The sequence below is a fragment of the Eublepharis macularius genome, chromosome 16, assembly GCF_028583425.1.
Source record: "Eublepharis macularius isolate TG4126 chromosome 16, MPM_Emac_v1.0, whole genome shotgun sequence".
NCBI classification, from domain to species: domain Eukaryota; kingdom Metazoa; phylum Chordata; class Lepidosauria; order Squamata; family Eublepharidae; genus Eublepharis; species Eublepharis macularius.
Genome location: NC_072805.1, coordinates 19024071 through 19047780, shown reverse-complemented (window position 1 = coordinate 19047780; position 23710 = coordinate 19024071). Strand labels below are relative to the sequence as shown.

The 23710-nt window shown below is 47.3% G+C and overlaps 1 protein-coding gene across 1 annotated transcript in view; it reads left to right on the top strand.

Annotated features, from left to right (window-relative positions):
- CCDC102A (coiled-coil domain containing 102A) overlaps positions 1-23178 on the top strand; it is a 57557-nt gene extending 34379 nt beyond the window's left edge. The window contains exons 6-9 of the mRNA XM_055000139.1: positions 91-300; positions 2699-2869; positions 3806-3909; positions 18996-23178. Coding sequence (XP_054856114.1) covers positions 91-300; positions 2699-2869; positions 3806-3909; positions 18996-19122 — 612 coding nt within the window. The 3' untranslated portion in view covers positions 19123-23178. The remainder of the gene's footprint in view (positions 1-90; positions 301-2698; positions 2870-3805; positions 3910-18995) is intronic.
- The last annotated feature ends 532 nt before the right edge of the window (positions 23179-23710 follow it).

Here is a 23710-nt window from a genome sequence, read left to right as displayed (position 1 = left end):
TGCCAGTTATGGCCTTTAGTGTGTGAATGCCTGCCTCTTGCAGGTGCTTCTCAGTAGCCAACCCTAACTCTTCCTTTTGGCCTCCTAAAGATGGAGCGCCTGCAAGCCGAGAACGCAGCCGAATGGGGGAAGCGCGAGCGCCTGGAGACCGAGAAGCTCAACCTGGAACGGGAGAACAAAAAGCTGCGGGCCCAGATTGAGGATCTGGAGGAGGTCTTGGCCCGCAAACGGAGGCAGACGGCCAGCGCTCTCGATACCGATCTCAAGACCATCCAGACTGAGCTCTTTGAGAAGAATAAGGTGACGTTACTTAAAGTCCAGGAGAAAGGGATTTAACTGATAAAACTGGTCTGACATCTGGAGCCTTTGGGGGTAGGAAATCCTGAATAAACCCAGGGCTTTTTTTCAGCTGGAACGCGGTGGAACGGAGTTCCGGCACCTCTTGAAAATGGTCACATGGCTGGTGGCCCCGCCCCCTGATCTCCAGCCAGAGGGGAGTTTAGATTGCCTGATCAACTGACCCGCCTACCAGCCGATGACCCCTCACACACACACCCCAACCGCAGCTGAGGGGAGGAACCAAGTAGTGACATTAAGGGGGAGATCACCTGGGTGTACACCCCTGTGTGATTCCCCTGCCACTTGGAAGTGAGTATGCCCTGGCAGCTCCCAAGCTGGACATGCACCTCCATCACTCCCTCCCAAGATTCCTTATGGGAATCCCCTTAATACAGCTCCCCGCCAATGCTCCTACAGCTGCAACCAGCCCCAAAGGCCATCCCTCAGGCCCTGCAGCCAAATGTCCTGCTCCCAGCTGGACAAATAAATGCTGTCTGGGCAGTACAATGCCTTCAAGTGAAATGAAATGTCCGGGACACAGGCGGGTCAGGCAATCTAAACTCCCCTCTGTCTGGAGATCAGGGGGTGGGGCCACCGGCCATGTGACCATTTCCTCCAAGGGCAACCCACTGAGTTCCACCACCTCTTTTCCCAGCAAAAAAGCCCTGAATAAACCTCGTTGGCCTTTGGCCTCCAGGACCAGGTGGCCTCTTCCTGCCACGGGTTCTTAAGGGCGGGAGATTCAAGACGGACAAAAAAACCCCACTAATTAAATTGTTCAACTCATGGCCATAGAATGATGTGATGGCTGCCAGCTTGGAGGCTTTAAAGATGGAGTGGACAGATTCATGGGGGACGGGGCTATCAATGGCTACTAGCCTCTCCAGTTTATAGCCATTGCTGGGGAGCATGTTTGGGAGGACGCTGTTGCAGCTGTCCTGCTTGTGGGCTTCCTAGAGGCAGCTGGTTGGCTGCTGTGCGAACAGACCCAGAGGAGCTACCCGTGTTAGTCTGTAACTGCAAAACAGAAAAGAGTCCAGTAGCACCTGTAAGACTAACCAACTTATTTGTAGTATAAGCTTTCAAGAACTACAGCTCTCTTCCACAGCTCCCTATATATCTCTGGCCAGTTTCTTCTTACCCTCCATGTATCTGACAAAGAGACCTGTGGTTCTCGAAAGCTTATGCTACAAATAAGTTGGTTAGTCTTACAGGTGCTACTGGACTCTTTTCTATTGTGTGAACGGAGTGCTAGACCACGTAGGCTTTAGGTCTGATCCGGCACAGCTCTTCTTATGTTCTTAAATAGTCAATACAATCAAGAAGGAAGATGGATTGTGTATTGGGATGGACTGTCTCCCCACTAATATTTCCCATGGGGGGATATTGAACGTGCTTGCTCCGTGCTCAGTGTGCAAGGGATTATTATGGATGCAGCCCACCAGGGAGGTCTCCTGTGTATGCTTTTGTCAGATGCCTGGGAAGCAGAGCTGGCGGCAAAGTGAACACGTAAAGCTGCCTTGTACTGAGCTGCCTTAAACCTTGTTAGACTATTGGCCTATCAAGGTCAGCAGTTTTAGGTAGCCACGTTGGTCTGCAGCAGAACTGCAAGATCCAAGTCCAGTAGCACCTTAAAGACTAAGAAGATTTCCAGGGTGTAAGCTTTCAAGAGTCAAAGCTTCCTTCATCAGAGAATTCATTCCTACTCGTATCTGTTGAAGGGGCTTTTGATTCTCGAAGGCTTATATCCTGAAAGTCTTTCTGGTCTTTAGGGTGCCACTGGTCTCGAATCTTGCAATGTCAGTAGGAGCAGCACCAAGGGAAGTCTTGCAAAAAGAGAGAAAACTCTTCAGGCAGCGATTCTAACAGAGAGGGGAAGGACCACTTGGACTTCACTTCCCGGGTAACCTTGCAAGAAAAATCTAGTGTTCTCCACGTGAAGAAAGTCACTTGTAGTCACACTCACAGAAGTGCTCTGCCTAAGGGGCGGGCCTAAAGAACGCCTGATGTCAGAACTGCTCTTAAGCCTGCTGCCAATTCAGAAATCCCCAAGCAAACTTGGTCTACCAGGAAGGTTTCTCCCTTGCCCAGTGAATTAACCTACATCCCACCCAATCGAAGAACTGAACCTAATCCGGGGATTCATTGTCACCGAGGCTGGGCCCGGGAATTACATGTGTTGGAGAGTGCTTCTGAGCAAGTGCAGAACACTTTTCCCCTGCCATTGAATAAGCACAATCATGCCACATATTTTTGAGACCATGGCTTCTTTCTGGACTGGGAACATGGGCCTGTGTGGCTTCCAGGCACGCCTTTGATTATCTGGGAAAGCCAAGCTCACAGCGTTTATTTCTCTCAGGAGCTGGCTGACTTGAAACACGTCCACGCCAAGCTGAAGAAACAGTACCAGGAAAAGACGGCTGAGCTGGCCCACGCCAACCGGCGTGTGGAACAGCACGAAGGCGAGGTGAAGAAGTTGCGCCTGCGCGTTGAAGAGCTCAAGAAGGAGCTGGCCCAGGCAGAGGATGAGGTAACCCATGACTTTCCACCTCTTCTCTGTCTGCCCCTTTCCTGTAACTCTTATTTAGGGGATCAGTGGCTCAGACCGAGCCTTGCAATCTCACTGTGAGCACGTGTACAAGATTCTGTTGGAACCAGGGCTTTTTTTCTGGGAAAAGAGGTGGCGGAACTCAGTGGGTTGCCCTTGGCGAAAATGGTCACATGGCTGGTGGCCCCGCCCCCTGATCTCCAGACAGAGGGGAGAAAATGGTCACATGGCTGGTGGCCCCGCCCCCTGATCTCCAGGCAGAGGGGAGTTGAGATTGCCCTCCGCGCCGCTCCAGCAGCGCGGAGAGCAATCTCAACTCCCCTCTGTCTGGCAATCAGGGGGCGGGGCCACCAGCCATGTGACTATTTTCAAGAGGTTCCGGAACTCCGTTCCACCGCGTTCCCCCTGAAAAAAAGCCCTGGTTGGAACTGTGCTTGTGACCCGCAGATTTCTTTCAGTCTTAGCCCTCAGGCCTCCTGCAAATGTCAATAATAAAAGCAATTTCAGTGGCTCCTGACTGATTCCCTAATATGATTCAGAAGACTGGGTATAACTTTGGAAGCTCTAGTGGGATTAGAGTGGGCACACCTGGGGGAATACCCTTTCTCCCCTTAGCCTGAAGATCTAGGGGTCAAGACTTGCTTAGCTTTCCTTATTTGAGGCAGTTCATTTGACATAGGGCCTTTTACGGGGCCTTTTCTGAAATGGCCCCCACCAGAAGGCCGCTTCATTCCCCTTAACGATGCACCAGTGACTACTTTGGGGTCACAGCACTGATTGTGAACACCAGCACTCAACTGGGAAGTGGCTGCTGGTATCTGAATGTGCCACGAGAGTATTTGGAACAGGGGGTGGGTGCGGATTCTGCTCTGCCTGGCTGTTTTTTCCACCACACGTCTGCTTCTGTCCGCTCTGCAGCTTGATGAGGCCCATAACCAGGTGCGGAAGCTGCAGCGGTCACTCGACGAGCAGACGGAACAAGGTGAAAATCTCCAAGTGCAGCTGGACCACCTGCAGTCCAGGTAGGATAGAAGTAGCCGAGGAAGCTGGTAAATTTGCCCAGGGGTGGGTACGAGGAATGATGGGTTTGGAGTGAATGGGGGAGAAGACTGGTGAAAATGCTGCAATCAGGGCCACAGTGTTTGTGCCGGATCCATAAAGTCATTGCCCTCCTCCCTCCCTGAATTTGATGGAGGGCTGGCTTGCCAAGACACATCCAAGGTAGGGACCATGGCTCAACAGCAGATCCTCTGCTTGGCGCGTGAAGAGTTCCAGTCCAGTCGCCAACATCTCCAGCCCTGGAGGGGGCTGCGTTTGGCTTAGCACATCATGTGTCAGACAGTAGCCATTCCACCCTTCTTCCGAGAAACTTGGGGGAGTACACGTGCCTTCCGTTTTATTGATTTGCTTTATTTTTAGTCCTCCTTTCTCACTGAGACTCAAGGTGGACTGCACAGTGTAAGTCAATGCAGCGTCTCATAAGCAATGTAACAGGGTGAGGAATACAGGAGTCTGAAACAAAGCATGAAGTAAAACCTGATATGTGAAACAGTGTAGAAAATGGCGACAGCACTCTTCAACAGGGTCTACCTTGCAGGGTGTAGCTGCGTGGTCGGATATACGCTCTGTGTGCAGAAGAATCCAAATTCAGTCTCCGGAGACACCGAGATATTAGGTAGCAGATTCCGGGAAGGGCTTGTGCTTATGACTTTGGAGAGGCACTGCTAGTTCAGAGTTGGTAAGATGGACCACTGGTCTAAGGGCCAAATCACACACTTTACAAGGTCCTTGTGTCTCTTGCATATCCACCCGGGTCCTGTCAATCATAGTTACCAGGTTTCCAGCTAGAATGTCTCGGTTCACATGGCCCCATTTGTTTCAGGACTGTAGGGACAAGGAGAGCTTAAGGCCCCCCTCCCCCCATCGTTGCTTTCCTGACCTGGAAGGGCCCAATGGAGTTGCTGTTTGCCCTGTTTGGGAAACATATGCAAGTTTCCCCCTACAAGCCAAACAGCAGCTGTCCAGGGACATTCTGAGTCAGGAAAACTGACAAGGGGAGACTTAAGCACTCTCCTCCAGCGTGCCGTGGTCCTGATCCGAACCAGGCCTGCATAGACCTGGGAATGCAGCTCAAATTAGGGACCGCCCAGGGGACATCTGGTCAACAAGACCAGCGGGGACTCTCAGGAAACTTGAGGAATTCGTAATTCGTCATTCGGCAGCTTCATGTGAACTCTTAATGAAGACAGCGACCAGACGAAAGTCACCCAGTTGGCTAATCTCAGATTTTAAAACGGATTCCTCAGTTCAGTGTTGACATTCCTCCCTCTCTCTTATGCTCAATTTTCTGCCTTCCAAGCTCTTACATTTTGCTGTTGCCCCTTCTGCAAACCCCATCCCAAACTCAAAGGCAAAAAAAAGAAGAGGTGATTCTTCTGTATTCGTTTGCCAGCATAGCACAACATGCAAATCAGTTGTGTGTAAATTTCAGATCCGCAGATGAGTGCTGGGGTTTTAGCTCCGAGTGCTGTTACAAGGAGGCTAATTGGAAAAGCGCCTCTCTCTCTGGATGAGATAAGCTCTCCGCGGAGCCCTTTCCAGGAAAGGAAGATTGTGTCAAGGGGATGGAGAGGATATGAGGTGGGGAGCCAGGTGGGTGAGTTTTCCTTGCTGATAAATTGCAAGGGAGCATCAAGGGGAACTCTTCAAATTGCTGCAATCTGTCTCCCAGGGGCTCACCTGTCAGTGGTCGGCTGCTGATGGGGAAGGAAAAAAAAGAAATCTGAGCAGGAGGGAACATCTTGCCTTATCGGAGAAGCACGGTGATGAATGGGAGGCAGGTGAAGGGGAGTTGTCGGTCACCCTCCCACCATCTCTCTCTGTCGCTTTCACCTGAGGCAGGTTGGGAGGTTAAATAGGGGGGCTCCACCTCCCCCAACCAATACAGTTTAGAGATTACCAAGGTCCAATTCATAAAAGAAGATGTTGGGATAAATGTGGTTAGTCCGTAAGGTGCCACTGGACTCCCATTTTATTTTGCTGCAGTAGTCGAACATGGCTTCCTCTGCGGAATGTAATGCTGATTCTGTGAACTTAGGCAGATCATAAGGTTACATCAGTGCTTAGTTCTCATGGCTCCTTCTTACACACCCAGGGTAATGCCGATTGCCACTTTGGGGTCAGAAAGCAATTTCTCGCAGGCCAGTTTGGCTAGGGATCCTGATGGTGTTTTGCCATCTTCTGGGCATGGAGCAGGGCTCACTGGGGGTGGGGGTGAGGAAAAGGCAGTTGTGAATTTCTTGCACGGTGCAGGGGGTTGGACTAGATGACCTTGGAGGTCCCTTCCAGCCCTATGATTCTATCATTCTATGAATGGTCTAAAGTGGGATGTTGTGTCTTGCTGCCTAGAAGCAACTTGCTGCCTTGAAGCAAGTGTACAGGATCCCAAGCACCGTGATCTGGGACCCTTTGCAAGAGCACAGGGGATAGCTGGAACAAGGAGCATCTTTCTGACTGTGCGTTGTAGAGGCACACCCAACAACCAGATGGGTTGATTGTAGAGTTGATCTGCAAAGTGACATCCAACAAACAAAACGCGTAAACGTGCAAACCGGTAGAATCGAAATGCCATCCTAAAAGCCAGTGTAGTGTAGTGGTTAGGGTGTTGGACTAAGGTCTGGGAGTCCCAGGTTCGAATCCCCACTCTCCTGTGGAAGCTCACTGAGTGTCCTTGGGCCAGCCACACACTCTCAGCCTAACCTACCCTTCAGGATTGTTGTGAGGATGAAATGGGAGAGAGGAGCCACTTTGGGTCACCATTGGTGAGAAAGAAGGGGCGTAAATGAAATAAATAAATAAAATCCTAAGCAGAGTCTGGCCCATTTGACTTTAGTGAACTTAGAAGGGTGTAAATAGACTTCCTCCGCTGTGCCTTCCCACCTCCATCTCTCTGGGCATTTCACCCCATCCCAGTTAACTTCCAATATTTTTTTCCAATTTTTTGTATTTTATTAATAGAATTAAAAGCCCAATAGAAAGGGCAAAGAAATAAAAGAAAGAAATAGTGAAAGAAGCATACAGAAAAGGGGAAAAAACAGAAATTAGAAATAAAAGAAAACAATAATACATATTTCATTTTCCATTTTTCTCTACAACACTTACCTAATTTTAGCAAACATCATACTTTAAATTTTAATCTCTCCAAAATTCCCTTTTCCGCTACTGCCTCCCTTCTATTTATTTTTTCCCCAGATTTATCTTCTTAAAAATCAAACTCACAAACCATCAAATCATTTTTCCTCGTTTCACGCAGAAAGTCAATAAGGGGTTTCCAGTTAGCCAAAAAAGTAGGCAATGATTTATCTCTGATCAAAGCTGTAAGTTACAGCTCAAACTTAACTTCCAGTATTTCAGCTGGAACGGAGAAGCCATTGATCATCTCTCTTCCTCTGTGTTGCTCTTTGGATGTAAAAGCCATTCACCTCCATTCACACACACACACACACTCTCACACACACTCACTGTTGCACATGAACAGTTACGATTCTAATGGGTCTAATTTGGCTTTTAAGATCTAAAGAAAACATCTATAGGCTGGACTTAAGGTGACTTGTTGCTCTGTATGTGAAAGACACCGACAGGTCGGAACATGACAAAGACTATTCTATGAAAACAAGCCAGCATGCAATGTATTGTCGAAGGCTTTCACGGCCGGAGAACGATGGTTGTTGTGGGTTTTCCGGGCTGTATTGCCGTGGTCTTGGCACAGTGTCACTGTGACACTGAGAGATCTCTGTCTTTTGGTGCTACACCTCTGAAGATGCCAGCCACAGCTGCTGGCGAAACGTCAGGAACTACAATGCCAAGACCACGGCAATACAGCCCGGAAAACCCACAACAACCAAGCCAGCATGCAGTTTGAATATGAGAAAGGGGACTGAAAACAAGGCAGCCGATCTTTCGAAGCTATTGTAGCTGTCTTTTTGGAGGCTGAAATGGAGAACTGGTGTGATATAGCAGCTAGAATGTTGGACTATGGCCAGATAGACCCCCCGAGTTCAAATCCCCACTCTGTCATAAAGTTCACTGGGTGGGCGTCAACCAGTCTGCCTCTGTCCAGCTGCAAAGAGAACTGTGCTTCTCACAAGGGGTTTTGAGTGTGGTATTTGGTCTTTGCTGGACTTTTATTTTTTCAAATGAGGTGGCTCTCTATTCTTTGCTCTTTCTTCCCAAAATGCACCAGTGGCTATAAAATCTCCAGCCTGTCGGCATCGAACAGCAAATGCTGACAAGACTGAGGCTTAAGTTCATGACCGGAAAAAATATGCTTTCCCCTCTCCTTTAAAAAAAAGTCCCTTTTCTTTTGTAATGTTTGGCCTGGTAACTTCAAAAGCTTGTGCAATGTTTTGTATCATTTTTGTCTGCCCTAATGAAAGGGACCATATTTTGGTTTTTGTTTTGGATTTTGCATGGGTCAGTATGCCTTGGCCTGCATAGCCCAGGTGAGCCTGATCTCGTCAGATCTCAAAAGCTAAGCAGGGTTGGTCTTGGTTAGTAATTGGATGGGAGACCTCCAATGAAGACTAGGATTGCACAGGCAGGCAATGGCAAACCACCTCTGTTAGTCTGTTGCCTTGAAAACCCCACCGGGGTCACCATAAATCAGCTATAACTTGAGGGTATTCTCATCCACCACCATGAGTTAAGTACAGCTGTTTACTGCTTTGGTCTCTCAACCTTGCCTACCTCACAAGGCGGTGGTTGTGAGGATAAGATGGCGGAAGGGGAGACCCATATACACCGCACTGAACTTCTTGGAGGAAGGGCTAGATTTATTTATTTTCAATGACAAATAGACTTGGAATACTGCAGTTGAAATTCTCATCTGCAGGCAAAGTGATTTAAGGGACTGGAATACCTCTCTCTCTCTCTCTCTCTCTCTCACACACACACACACACACACAAACACACACATTGAGGTCTAGAGAGACTGAAAATGGCACTGGGAGGCTGTGTAGTGGACAGTCCGTGGGGGCTGTTCCTTGCACACATTCATCTTTGCCACTGGGGGGCGATGAAGTTCTCTCGAAGAAGGACGCCTCCAATTTCCCACGCCAAAAAAACTGCCTAGAGAGCAATATCTCTTTCCAGGAGAAATGAAGGGTTGGGATGGGGTTAGAGTGACATGCCCAGCAAAGTGCCTTTAAGAGAGACTTTCATTTTATTGCCTTTTAAAAGTTTTTTTTTAATTTGCATGTGTGCTTCTCTAGCAATAAAATGCTGAGATGCATGCCAGACAAATCGATCCAGCGCCGTCCAAAGAGCCTTTGAAGAGGAGGCAGCTTTTTTATTTTTTAAAAAAATTATTTTTATCTTCTTATTTTATTGGTGATGTTGCCATTAAATCATATGAGAATAATGGAGCCTCTTCCTCCTCCCTCCCTAGCAAATCCCACCACCCTCTTTCTTTAAATAATTCATGCTTTTTCCTGTAAAAAGTAGCAGAAATCATTATACGCTCCATTCAGGTTTCATGGCTTTGTACTGGAAAACTGGCGCATAATTTTTTTCACCGGAATGCTGGGAAGATCGGGGTTAATTATGCTGAGAATGTTCCATTGATGATACAAATGAGCCCTCCCCTCCCAATGAAGGGAGCTAAGGGTCTTGCTGCCTACCCTGTTACTCATAACCTGGTGTCGAATCCAGGAGCTGTGAAACTTGACCAGGACAGGTCCAAATTCATAAGCAACCAAGGAAACGTGGTATTTTCCAAGGCAACAATGAAGCAGCACCTCACGGTCCCTTGCAATGTAGCAAAGCCTCACGGAAACCTCTGGGACTCAGCAAAGGATCTCAACATGCACCTCTTGGAGCACCTTTGCCGATTCTGCTTGAGCACTAAATTGTCTTGAGCCAACCACAAGGGTTAACTGCTTGAGTAGCAGTATCTGCAAGACCAGACCAGGCCACCTTGTCTGCATGGCAGGTGTTGAAAAACAGAAGCGGTATTCTGGAAGCAGCTGAAAGGAGGGGCTGACTTCCAGGTAGTTTTAATGCGCTGCCTCTTTCAACCCAGATTTTAAAGGAATCCTTACTTACAGTTGGAGCCAGTAAACAAGACATGGTTCAATCAGAAGCAAAGTACATCTTTATTGGTCCAAATTTATTCGTGGACTAGCGGTAAATTCATGATGGCTTTTGCATCCTTACTTGCGAGGGTAAGTAGCCGAACAAAAGGAGGAAGAGGACCATCAACTTTTAACACTCTAACAAGAAGACCTACAATAAACTTCTATATTGGAGGGGGGACTACAATTCCCATGAGTACCAATTGTTAAAGGGACAGCTTATAGTTCTGACTACACAGAAGCTTGCTAAGCTGCAGTTACAGTACAAGCGGCTTTTGTTTTTCTTTTTCCTTTGATACCAAAAACCAGTTTGTACCTGATTGAATTTTATGCCGCTTCACTTGTTAACATTGTATCAAGTGATCCCCAAAATAAGACACAAAAATGTGTTCTACTTTTTTTCCACATTCTCTGTGCTATAAATGATTTATTCAGCAGGGTATAAATGAGGTAGCAGATAGGTCAACAGATATTTATATATTTATTTTAAATATTTCAATATCTTGCCTTCTCCAACGCATCTTAGGACTCAGGGAAGGTAACAGTATAAAAAAACAAATGGATTTTAAAAAACGGATATAAGAAGACATTTAAAAACCAACACCTTATGCCTCCACCAACAGGGTATTCCATGATCAGATACCAAAAGAAGCTTAATTAAATCCAGTGTGGTGTAGAAGCTAGAGTGTTGGATCAGAATCGGGGAGACTCAGGTGTGAACCCCCATTCTGTCATGGAAGGTTGCTGGGTGACATTGAGCCAATCAAATATTCTCAGCCTAACCTACTTCTCAGGGTGGTTGTCGTGAGGATAAAATGAAGGAGAATGATGTAAGCTGCTTGAGGTCCTCATTGGTGAGACAGGTAGGGTATAAATGAAGTAAATAAATAAATCCTCCTCTGCTAATTTTCTCTGGATTTTAGAGTTCCATATTATCGGGAAAACGTACTGGTGCAGAACACGTAAGGTAGAAGTTGGGGTGTTTTCTAGAGCTGGACTTCTGGAATGCAGAGACAGAAAATAAAAGTATTTTGTTTTTAAAAAGTACTAAAGTCATTTATTTTGGAAGGAATTAATTCATAGAATCATAGAGTTGGAAGGGGCCATACAGACCATCTAGCCCAACCCCCTGCCCAGTGCAGGATCAGCCTAAAGCATCCCTGACAAATATTCATCCAGCCTCTTCTTGAAAACTGCCAGTGAAAGGGAGCTCACCACCTCCCTAGGCAGCTGGTTCCACTTTTGAACTACTCTGACTATGAAGAAGTTCTTCCTAATATCCAGCCGGTACCTTTGTGCATGTAATTTAAGCCCATTGTTTTGGGTCCTACCCGCTGCTGCCAACTGGAACAGCTCTTTGCCCTCCTCCAAATGACAGCCTTTCAAATATTTAAAGAGAGCAATCATGTCCCCCCTCAACCTCCTCTTCTCCAAACCAAACATTCCCAAGGCCCTCAGCCTTTCCTCGTAGGGCTCAGTCTCCAGACCCCTGATCATCCTCGTCGCTCTCCTCTGCACCCTCTCGATTTTGCCAACATCCTTTTTGAAATGAGGCCTCCAGAACTGCACGCAATACTCCAAGTGCGGCCTGACCAAGGCAGTATAGAGAGGGGCTATGACCTGCGATTTCGACGCACAAGCAGTTTATGTGCTCCTGTAAGAAAGGGGAGTTTTTAAACTGTGAAATAGTTCTTGGGCCAAAAAAAAGTTAAATCTTTTATGGGTGTGTTTCCTTTTTTATTTATTTATAATATTTTTATGTATCTTGCATAATTTATCCCGCATTAAGGGCTGGAGGGTTTGGGGGGTGGGTAATGGAAGTGGGGTTATTTGGGAGGCTTTGGGGGGGGGGGCAGGCTCCTCCCAGGTTCAGAGTCTCCAAAGGAAAAGCAAGACTTGGTAGGAGTTGGATGTGACTGATCTAGGAAGCTTGCCATCCAGGATGCCCATTGGCCAGGGAGTGGCCTTACTCGAACCAACACCTGGTAAGAATGGGCAGTTGCCCAAGGCCCATCAGTCTTTGAAGGATCCACTAAGACTAGAGGTCCGGTGCAGTTCTATCTGCTGGGCAGGCTGGTATCATGACCGGCAGGGCTTTTTTTTCTGGGAAAAGAGGTGGTGGAACTCAGCGGGTTGCCCTCGGAGAAAATGGTCACATGGCTGGTGGCCCCGCCCCCTGATCTCCAGACAGAGGGGAGTTGAGATTGCCCTCCACACAGTTCCAGCGGCACGGAGGGCAACCTAAACTCCCCTCTGTCTGGAGATCAGGGGGCAGGGCCACCGGCCATGTGACCATTTTCAAGAGGTTCCGGAACTCCGTTCCACTGCGTTCCTGCTGAAAAAAAGCCCTGATGACCGGTATTTTATTTTGCTTCCCACTTCTTCAGTGCCTGAGCTGGTTTCTGGTCCAGGGAAGGAAAACATCCCTACTGCTCAGTCAGTCTAGTTGCAACCCTGACCCTGCCTTGCAGAATGGTGCTGAGCAGGCAGCGCTGAATACCTGTTTCAGTGTCAGCTCCTAAACCTGGGGGGACGTTTGCACCAGATGCATTCCGTAGAGCCTTTGAAGCTGAGAGAGTCGCCAAGCCAAGGACTCTCCGGCTGCCTCTGACCTTCTTGAGTGCCCTATGCAGAGTCAGTGTGACCCTTTCACGGTCTTGGGGATGCTGGCAAACACCTGGGCTCCCGATTCTGTAGAGTCAGCCCTCTCCAGTTCTGAGAGATGGGAACAGCAGGAGTGCAGAGACTTCACCCCAACTGATCATCAGCACTACAATCAGGCGTCATTTCATAGAAAAAGAGCTGGGGGAACTCATTAGTGTAACTCATTAGCATAACTATGCCATGCCCCTTGACATCACTGGGAGTGTCATTAGCATAGCTGATTTGCATATGCCACACCCCCTGACATCACCTATCCTGGCTGTTTTGGACCCAATCCTGGCCAGTCAGGGTTGAAATGTGGCCCAAAATGGGAAAAGGGGATGAAAATGGCCGAAAAGGGGCCCAAAATGGTCAGGATCGGGCCGCTGCTGAGAGAGAGAGTGCGCCACCACCCATCACCACCCGATCCGGGCCATTTCGGCCCCAATCCAGGCCAAAACGGGCCTAAAATGGCCGAGAGTCAGGTGGGCGGGGCTACCTGACACGTGACCTCTTTGGGGAACTGCCAGAACTGCGTTCCTGTGCGTTCCCCCTCAAAATGAGCCCTGACTACATTTATGCTTGTTTTGAAAGCATGGAGAGATTGTGTACCCCTGCCTCTTTGGCAGACCTAAAAAAAAGTACACCTGATTTGAGAACTGCTCTGCCTGCTGCTGGTGCGAAACCTCCCAATTTTTTAATACATGTTTCTAGTACTGCTCGGTCTCTGGCAATATCATCTCTTTATCATTTCTCATCATGTCTATTTGCTTTCTCTTCATTGCCCGAGATCACCACCTCGTGTCCCCATCTCTGTGCCTGCTATTACCTCTGGGAAAGTCTTTCCCACTCTGCTACTCAAATCATACCCATTTCCCCTTTGCAAGCCCCCCTTCAAGACTCAACTCTTCAACAAAGAACCTTCCTAGCCTTCACCTTTGCTTGTACCATCACCTGTTTCTTCTTTATTCAATAGCCATTGGTTAATGCTTGCCATTCCCCCCCACACACACACACTGTTTTGCCTACCTAATAAGATCGAAACCATCTTCTATTTACTACTTACTACACAGTTGGCTCTAAATGCCAAAAAGTTGCTTCAGAAGTATTTTTTTTAACGGTAAGCTTAGTAGCTGTTCTAATAAGTACATCTTATATGTATGTATGTACAAGCGGCTGGAGTCTCGGACTAGGATCTTGGAAACCCAGATTTGATTCCTAGCTCGCCATGGAAGCTCGCTGGGTGACCTTGAGTCAGTCATATGCTCTCAACCTAACCTACCTCACAGGATTGTTGTGAGGGGGGAAAATGGGGGAGAGGAGAATGTTGCAAGCCTCTTTTGGTTATGAATACCTGTGCACAGCATCACTGAAAAGCCATACAGATAATCCACAGATGCAGTTGCTAGTATTCAAATAACGATTAATGGCATTTATGTTATTAACGAGGAAGAGGAGAGCTAGTATACCTGCATAACTACGGGACCACCTCTCCCATTATGCCTCCCGCGGGGCCTTGCACTCTGCGGATAAACAGCTTCTGGTGGTCCCCGGCCTGAGGGACGTTCGGCTGGCTTCAGCTAGGGCCAAGGCCTTTTCTGCCCAGGCCCCGGCCTGGTCGAATGCTCTCCCAATAGAGATCCGGGCCCTGCGGGACCTTTTACAGTTCCGTAGGGCCTGCAAGACAGAGCTGTTCTGCCGGGCATTTGACTAGGGGTCAGCATTTTGTCTCCTCTTCTGACCGCCATACCCTCCTGTAGCAGTCACCCTGGAGTTACCTCATGATGGTGACCTGATTTGTTTGGTGGCACCTGGATTTTTATGCTGTTTGTATTACTGTGTATTAATATTGGACTTTATGCTATCTGCGATAATGTTTTATTGTATTTTAACAATATGTTTTGTTGGAAGCTGCCCTGAGCCCACTCGCGGGAAGGGCAGGGTATACGTCGAATGAAAATGAATGAATGAATGAATGAATGAATGAATGAATGAATGAATGAATGAATGAATGAATGAATGAATGAATGAATGAATGAATGAATGAGACTGCTGCATTGCTTCCATATGGGGACAATTCCCTGTCGTGCACTCATTGCTTCTGCATTTGCAGTGGCAACAGAGCACCCACACGGGGTGCTCCATGTTTTCATTGTTGTCTCCCCCATACCACACCACTGAAGAGGCCCTGTCTGGCCACGTTGTTATAGTGTTAACAACTTTGAAGTAGTCCATTGGTGGCATGGACAGAAATAGTGGGCGTGAAGGGATAGGGAGGGAAAATTGTGCCTCTGTGAACAGGGTGCTTCAGAAATCCACACCTTCCTATCCACACGATGGGCAAAATCCATTTTGACTGATTTACCTGGGAAGCTCACAGCAAAGCAGGTTTGGGACAAATTGTACTGAAACTGGGCAAAAGATGATCGGAGAGCTATGGGGGAATGACAGTAGATGGAGATTTGCAAAAAACCAGCTCTGATTCGGTCACAAAACTGGACAACATTCTCCGTGTGGAAGCAGCCTTTGGTACTGACAATTCCATCAGCTCAGCCCCTCGACCCGCAGCCTGCCCTGTCCTTGATAAAAGATTCCACATACTAATGTCCTGTCATTAAATACTCTGGATCTGAAAAAAGGTTTTAAGCGAACTTTGCTTGCTTGAATCAAAAAGTCTACTAAGTGCTGCTTGCAGTCGCCGGGGGACTGTCTGTCAAATTTTGCCTTTATCAGCATGGAAAACCCACTTAGTCGGATGAAGTTTAAGCAAGGAAGACGACTATCATGAAGTGGAGGGAACAGATTTATTTATATCTGCTGGGCGCTAATGGGGAAAAGTTAGTTTGCTGAGAGTCTCGAGTGAAACAAAGGCAGAGGGAAATCTATGAAATATCGATTATCAGCAAAATTGCCACTCCCAGAATAACTCCAGCTGGGACCTCTAATCCAAAGGGGGGGTTATCTCTGAGAACAGTTTTCTACACAATGCGGAGGCGAGAGTGGAGAATGTACATAGCATCTGCCGATATTCTCTCAACTCTTCTGGGGGGGGTCTCATACCGAGGGAGAAACTCTGACGTGATTAGCCGGTAGGAGAAAGGACATTCTGTTATAATAACTTCATGCAAGCTTGCTGTCAGCAGTAAACTGGTAAAAAATGGATTGGGGTGGGAGATAAAGTAATGTTACCCACGCAGGAGTGTAGTAGAACACAATTGCGTTTGTTGTTACAGAAAATATGCTTCAGGTGGAGCCGGTATGAAGTAGCGAGGTAGACGTGTGTGCTTCACCCCCCCCACCCCTGTAATTTCTCCTCCCCAAATCTACCTTCCTCTGCCTGTTTTCTCTCCGTAGAGAGAACTCAGTGGTGGAACTCAGGACCGCACAATGACGTCACTTTGGGTCAGCTGGAACAAGGGGGGAGTTTTTAAAAGTTTAAATTGCCCTTGTTGAAAATGGTCACATGGCTGGTGGCCCCGCCCCCTGATCTCCAGACAGAGGGGAGTTTAGATTGCCCTCCATGCCGCTCAGCAGCGTGGAGGGCAATCTAAACTCCCCGCTGTCTGGAGATCAGGGGGCGGGGCCACCAGCCATGTGACCATTTTTAAGAGGTGCTGGAACACCGTTCCACTGCGTTCCCACTAAAAAAAAAGCCCTGTCCGTAGGGTTCCAAGTGTGAGTTTGGAGAGAGTAAAGCATGAAAGAGAGTGGGAGGGAAGGCGGCATGGTATAGCCTTATCTCGTCAGCTGTCTTGAACTAAGCAAGGTCAGGGAGGGACCACCAAGGAAAGCTCCACAGAGGAAGGCACTGGCCAACCACCTCTGCTTCTCACTTGCTTTGAAAGCCCCTTGCCGGGGTCACCGGAAGTCGTTTGCAGCTTGATGACATGAAGGAGAGCAGATGAGAAGACAGGAACAGTTTGGATTTGAGTATTGAAGTGCAGGGGAACGGTTAAACACACGCATCAACTTGTACGTTCTAAATAGCGCACCCCCCAAATGGACCACTGGGTGATACTATAGATCCAGAGGAGTTAGCCGTGTTAGTCTGTAGTAGCAAAAATAGAAAAGAGTCCAGTAGCACCTTTAAGACTAACCAACTTTACTGTAGCATAAGCTTTCAAGAATCACAGTTCTCTTCTTCATCGGAAGAAGAGAAGATGCATCTGAAGAAGAGAACTGATTCTCAAAAGCTTATGCTACAGTAAAGCTGGTTAGTCTTAAAGGTGCTACTGGACTCTTTTCTATTTTTGCTACTACAGACTAACATGGCTAACTCCTCTGGATCTATATGACCATGGAAAGCATCTGACGAAGAGAGCTGTGACTCTCCAAAGCTTATGCTACAGTAAAGTTGGTTAGTCTTAAAGGTGCTACTGGACTCTTTTCTATTTTGGGGTGATACTATGAGTTTCTGCATGATGTTTAGTTAACCTCTGTAGCGATCATGCTGGTTCCTCAGGGGACCTGTGATTATACAAACAAACTTGAAGCAAGCCTTCAAGTTACACAGGATGACTCTTTAGGAATGAATGTTCAAAGCAAAAATGATGTCTATGGCCCTGGGTTAGGGTAGGAAGGAAATGCTTCAGTCTCTTTAAGTTCTTGCCCCACAAGATAGGGGTATAATTTTGCATTTACAGTAGCTAGGGGTAGCCCAACAAAACCCTGCCCCTTCTCTGGTCTTGCTTTCTTAGAGGGGTTTCGTGGGTTGAAAGAGTGCAATGGAAATCAATCCCACCTCAGGGACACACAAGGATTTTGAGAGACAGAGAAATGAAATGCAAGCTAGTCACATTACTGAAGCAACAAAGACAGACATTTAGAAAGCCTCTTCTAATAGATGGTATAATCTGATCCTCTGAACAGACTCCAGAAGTGTTAGAATAAAATTTGATAGGCTCAAAGGCCAAATTTGCCATCCAGCAGATGCTGCACCCATAATAATTTGCCAAATGAAGAAGAAGAAGAAGAATTTGACTCACCTTTCACTGCAACTGGCTACTAAAATTGGGGGACATTAGAAACTGTTCTTTCACTCTGGTGACCTATCTGGTATAGATGATATATGACTGCTAAAACATGTTCTCTGTAGGGGTATGTGATCTGGTATTCCTGAGCAGAATATATAGCTGAATAATACCTATTTGGTATTATTCAGTCATATCTGGCTTATTCGGGTGTATTTGGATCAACTGGTATTTACATTCCCAAATAATCTATATATATATTTGGGGATATCTGGGAATCTCATTTTAAAGGTTGCAGCATCTTGTTCCCCCCCCCTTCCCCTTTGCAGGCTTCCCAGGCAACAGGAGGGGGGGGGAGGCAGCAGTACTGCGTCTGTGTCTGTGTTCCTTGTTTGCGATAGGCCATTGCTAGGTATAGCTGATACCTTGCTATTACTGGCTTGCTATGTTAGATGCTGGGATGCTCTGATTCGATATTGGTTTTGTTGGGCTCGCATTGCCTCTGGGTTCTGCTTGGCATCTTTGAGTGACACTAGTTCTTTTGGGCTTGTAAGAGTGCCCCTTGCTTCAGTTTGGTTTTGTGGCGACTCTCTGGTTTGACATTGGCTCTGATGGGATTCTCTGGTTTGATGCTGGTTCTGTTGGACTTTGTTGGTTCTGTTTGTATTGGGAGGCTTTTGGTCATTGGTTGCTGTTGTGTGCTTGGCTAAGGCTTCCTGTGTCCTGGAGAAAGTCTTGGGTCCCCCCCCCCCAAAGGAAACAATGGAGAGTCTTTAGTGCGCAGGATGGACTAAGCCCCCTGCAATTATGGTGAAAAAAATGGTCCCTCCAGCTCCCTGAAAGATTTCTCCATAGGGAATAATGGAGCTAAATATATTCAGAATTCCAAATGAAATTTAAATCTGAATACTATACCAGTATTTTTGAATCCTAATATTGGGAACACTGAATATATATATAGTATTCCAGATACCCAAATCAGAATAATACTGATTTATTTTCTCAGTGCGCACCCCTAGGTCTGTGTACCATCATTTCCCTTGTAGTATCTTGAGGACCCCAGAAGCTACAAAACTGGGGTGTAGATACACACAAATTTCTACCAGTAATAAAAGGGGGTTGGGGTGGCATGCCCTAGTGAACAGCCACCCCAACCCCCTGAAGCCCTGAAGACCGTTCATTGATTTGTGAGGAGCGTGGAAAGGGTTTCCTAAAGGACCTGATGAGATTCCCTAGATCCTGTGTTTGACACCTCTGGACAGGGGGCTGGTTGAGCAACAAAACCAGTAAAAACAGTGCTAGGAACTGTGTGCCACTTTGGCCTCCTGCTTATGTGCCCTGGTCCCTTTTGTCTCTCCCAAACAGGCTTCGCCGACAGCAGAACATCCCCCTCTTTGGGAAGATCCGCGCATCACGTTTTGGCCCCGACAACCCCGGCGAAGGCACCAGTGACTTGGATGAAGACGAAGATTTGCAGATCCAGGTTCCTTAGCACCTGGCAGTCAAAGAGACCCTTTCGGCTGCGGTTGAGAGATAATACAGTTGCGGTGCTGGGACAGGACAGCTGCTTGATTGCAGCAACGGCTTTTGACCTCAGCTAGGAGAATTTTTCTTTTGCCAGCCTTGGAGCTGCAGGGGAGGCTGAAAAAGAGGCATCAAGGCAGCCATATTCCGGTCTGCAGCATGACAGCTTGGTGGCTGAGACAAGATGGAATACGTCAAGAAGAATACTTGGCAAAGATCCGCCGTACTTACCAGCCCCGTAAAGCATGTGTGGTGCAGAAGTGCAAATTTCACATGTTCGAGAGCAATAAGAACTGTTTGCTTCAAGACACCTAGTGCGGTTACCACACCTTCACCCACATTTCTCCTTTGTTCTCCATCCAGTTAATACCTCCTCCATAGCTGAATGGCTCCTATTATCACCCAGGGTAGCTTTCCCTTGAAATCTAAACACAATATCTCTTATCTCAGTCCATATTATTTCATGTTTATGTTAGGCAGAACAAGCCGAATCCTACCCCTTCTGACTTCTGGAAGGGGAACAAGGATTTGATGAGCAAAACCAAAGTTTACCAGGGATGAAACTCTGGTGTCATAAAAGCTTCTGAAGTCGGCACGTTGGACACAAAGCTGTGGGCACCTCTGTTATTGTTTAGGGCCAGAAGTTGTGTTGTGTGTGTCCTCAACACGTGACAGCATGAAAGTGACCAGCTTTCCAGTCTGAAACCAAATTCACTCTAAACAAGGAATTGTTGGTTTAGGTTCTACATTTGGCTTCAAGAGCACCCCTGTGCGGCAGTGACCCTCATAAGCAGTAAACTTTGACAAAGTGGCAAAACACCGTTACAAGATTGGAAAGAGTACGGAGAATCCAACAGAGTGAAAACAGAAAGCAGGGTTTGTTGTGGGGAATAATGTAATGATCTGGGCTGGAGAATTAGCCAATTTCAAGGCGACAAAATAACATGAGCGTTTGGTGGTAACACCCAAGGCTAGAAAGCCCACTCAGAGGAGTCCTGCATTCCAAGTACCCACACATTGTGCAAGAGTTCCACTCAAGAGGGGAGGCAAGAGGCAGGGCCAGACAAAAGTCCAGTTCTCAAGGCAGGGTCTCCAAATAATCCTAAAGTAGTCAGAAAGCAAAGGGTGAGATCCACAGGACTTCAGAGCAGCTGAGAACTTAAGCTGCTATACAAACACGGGTGGATATACATGAAAGTGCCTTCTCACTGAGATGGTTAATCTATCAAGGTTAGTCTTGTCTATTTTGACTGGCAACAGCTCGCCAGGGTCTCTGGTCGAGGTCTTTCACATGAGCTACTCTCCGGTCTTTTTAAACTGGAGGCACCAGTATTGAACCAAGGACCTTCTACATGCTACATGCTCTGTCACTGAGGCACAGCCCCGCTCCCTAGTTTAGAGTCAGTGTGTTTTTGGAACATATTCTGGCATTAATCACAGGGCAAGAAGCTTAAATGAAACAAGAATGCTTTTTTTTTTCCTCCAGCCTTAAAATAAAGGAAGGAGTTAAAGGACTTAGCCAGGTATGTCCTTTGACAGGAGCAAGGGGAGAGATGAGAGGTTCAGGGCGCCAGGAATATTTCCAAGTAAGGAAACAGAGCAGAGATGTTGGGTTTGGGGGCCCTCTTAATCTAACTGGTGACGCGTGGTTTTGGCTGCTTATATACCATGACATGATTGGGACAGTCAGACCTATGTGTGGAGAATACAGATAATGTGCAGCTCTCGCTCTCTCTTTGGTGAGGAGCTAACCCAACTGGCTCTATTCTGTGGCAAAAGGCACACGGATTAATCATTGAAAGGCCCTGATGATCGATTTGATGGCCTGATAGGGAGCGAAGCTTGGATTCTTTCTGGAATGGCTCTTTCCAAAGTGCTGGCTTTCCTGGCTGTTTTGTGGTACTGAGCCAAAACTTAGTCCATAGAAAGACAGGGAGAGGGAAATTGGGTCCTGTTTTAAGATGGAGGGGGCTGGGAAATGAGGACAAATGAGTCCCCCAACCTTGAACAAATCTGTTCAATCAACTCATCTTTGCCTCGTGCATAGGATCAGTGCTCAAATGAAACTGCCTTCCTAGATCGGGCAGATCAAATCCCAGAGAAAAGAGCTCTGAGAAGACAGCCCATCCCCTCAGGGGTCACTTACTATATGTATTTGTTTGTTTGTGTGTATAAATATATTTGTATATGATTTTGTATTATAAATGTTCAGCTAACGCCGTTGGCACTATGTAGGCTGCAGCCGTTTCCCCACTCTGTCCTGAGGGCTACAGCACTACAACTCCAAAGTCCCCTGGTTCCTGTCTTGCCTCAGAGTCTCTATGGAGACATCTTACACAAGGGTCCTGAAGTGTGTCAGTTTCACCTTTCTACAGGGAGCCACAGAGATGGCTCCTGAGAGGGTTTGTTAATGTCATCTTCGCCTCTAGGAGGCTCTGTCAAGGCTCTGTCAAATTAACAAACCCTCTCAGGAGCAATCTCTGCCGGCTCTGTGTAGAGAGCTGAAATCGAGCCTGTGGCTCTGTCTTTTTGAAATACGCCTCCCAGCTAACATTGCATCTCCCTACACTTGAGCGTCCTCATGTAAGAGGTCTCGTGTAGAGACGCTCAGGGCCAGACCACAAGTGACGCCTGACACAGGTTGGACACTTGTCAGCTTCCCTCAAGTTTTGATGGGAAATGTAGGCAGCTTGGCGGAATGTTAGACAAGTGGCAGTTGAAAAGTCCATTGGACAGCAGTTGGAGAGCCAAGCTGCAAGACCAGGACGCCTACATTCCCCATCAAAACTTGAGGGAAGCTGACAAGTGTCCAACCTGTGTCATTTGTCGTTTGTAGCTTGGCCCTCAGTCGTGAACCTCCCTCGGGGGTCTAAGGCAAGCCACTTTCTCTCGACCTCAGTTTCAATCCCCATTTGCAAAATGGAAAAGCACACACTGGTCTACCGTACAAGTGCAATGTAAAAGCTAAATAGGGTTATACTCACTACCCCATACAGGCACCCCATTTACACCTGGGGCCTATCTACTTACATTCTGCGTGGGAGGTGGGTGACTCATGTCCAGCTTCTAGGAGGGCTCCTAGAAGGCACAGATGTTACGATACAACTGTAATCTCTGGCTGAAAAGGGTAACCCTGTGGTTTTTTGCAGAACAGCCTTCTGATAATTGAATTTGGTATCTGCCCTGAGAACCTTCGCTTGAAGCCAGCTGGGTGACCTTGGCTCAGTCACAGCTCTCTCAGCCTCACCCACCTCACAGGGTGATTGTTGTGGGGATAATAAAAACATACTTTGAGTGGGTGTTAAGTTGCCCTGAAGGGTGGTATATAAATCAAATATTATTATTATGTTGTTATTATTATGTCTTAAGCCAGTGCTTATATCTGCAAAGAATTGAAACACATAGGCAGTATGTGACTGACTCGAAGGACACAGAATAGGGCTGAGAGATTTCTGCTAGAGGCGTACCTTTGGCACCCTTCCTTCCTTGGGTGTCCCTGGCTGGCTGCTTCCTCTCTGTCTCACCAGCCTTCACACCCTTCCTTCCTTCCATTCACGAAAGCCTTCTAAATACTTTGCAATTACAACCCTGACTCAAGGGATCCAAAGGAGTTCTACCAAATCAGCAAACCTGTGAAAACATCTTGCTTTCTGCATTCAGATGAGAGGGGGGGGGGGGGTCCTTGGGCAGACCTTCTGGGCTTCCCTGGTGTGAAATGTGGGTGGGATTGGAGGCGGAATGCGTGCAGCTATACATGTTCCTGGCCTGGTGCGGCTGCTGTGGAAGGAAATTAGGCAAGGCTCAGGCAGCCAGACGTGCCTTCTGTGGGTATTTATGTACAACCTGAGCTTGGCAGTTTATCAACTTAATAAACTGAGTTTATGCTTCATGTGTGCAAGAGGTGAAGTCCAGTGGATACATCTGAGTCTTGGAGTTCAAATCCCGGCACGGTGCCATTGAGCAAGCCACATGAATTGTGCTTGTGGAGGCCAAAGGAGATCAGAAAGCTCCAGATATGTAAATATATGAAATTATCACATATCAAGGTCAGCCTTGTCTATTCAGACGGGTAGCGGCCGTCCAGGGTCTGAGTTCGAGGTCTTTCACATCACCTACTCCCTGATCCTTTTAACTGGACATGCCAGGGATTGGACCGGGGACTTTCTCTATGCCAGGCAGACCATCTGAGCCACTCCTGAGCTATGGATGTGTATCAACATACCTGCACACACCTGTCTGGCTTTCTCTGAGGAGAAGGCTGCTGCAGGTAAACCCAGAATGAATTTTTAAGAAAACCAACACCCAGATGGGGTTGCTGCAGGGAACAGATTGTAGAAGAGCAGGGGAATGGCCATTAGTTCCTTGGACCTGCAGGTTTGGAAGCAGCCTACCTCTAATGTTGACCACAGGTTGGCCCGCAGCAAAGCGGATAAATGCATGAAGGAATTTACACTAACCATTAAACTAAATGGAGCCTCCATATTCAGAAAGAATATACCTCTGAATGCCAGATGCTAACGGGCAAAACAGGAAAGTGGTTACCATCATATCCTCCC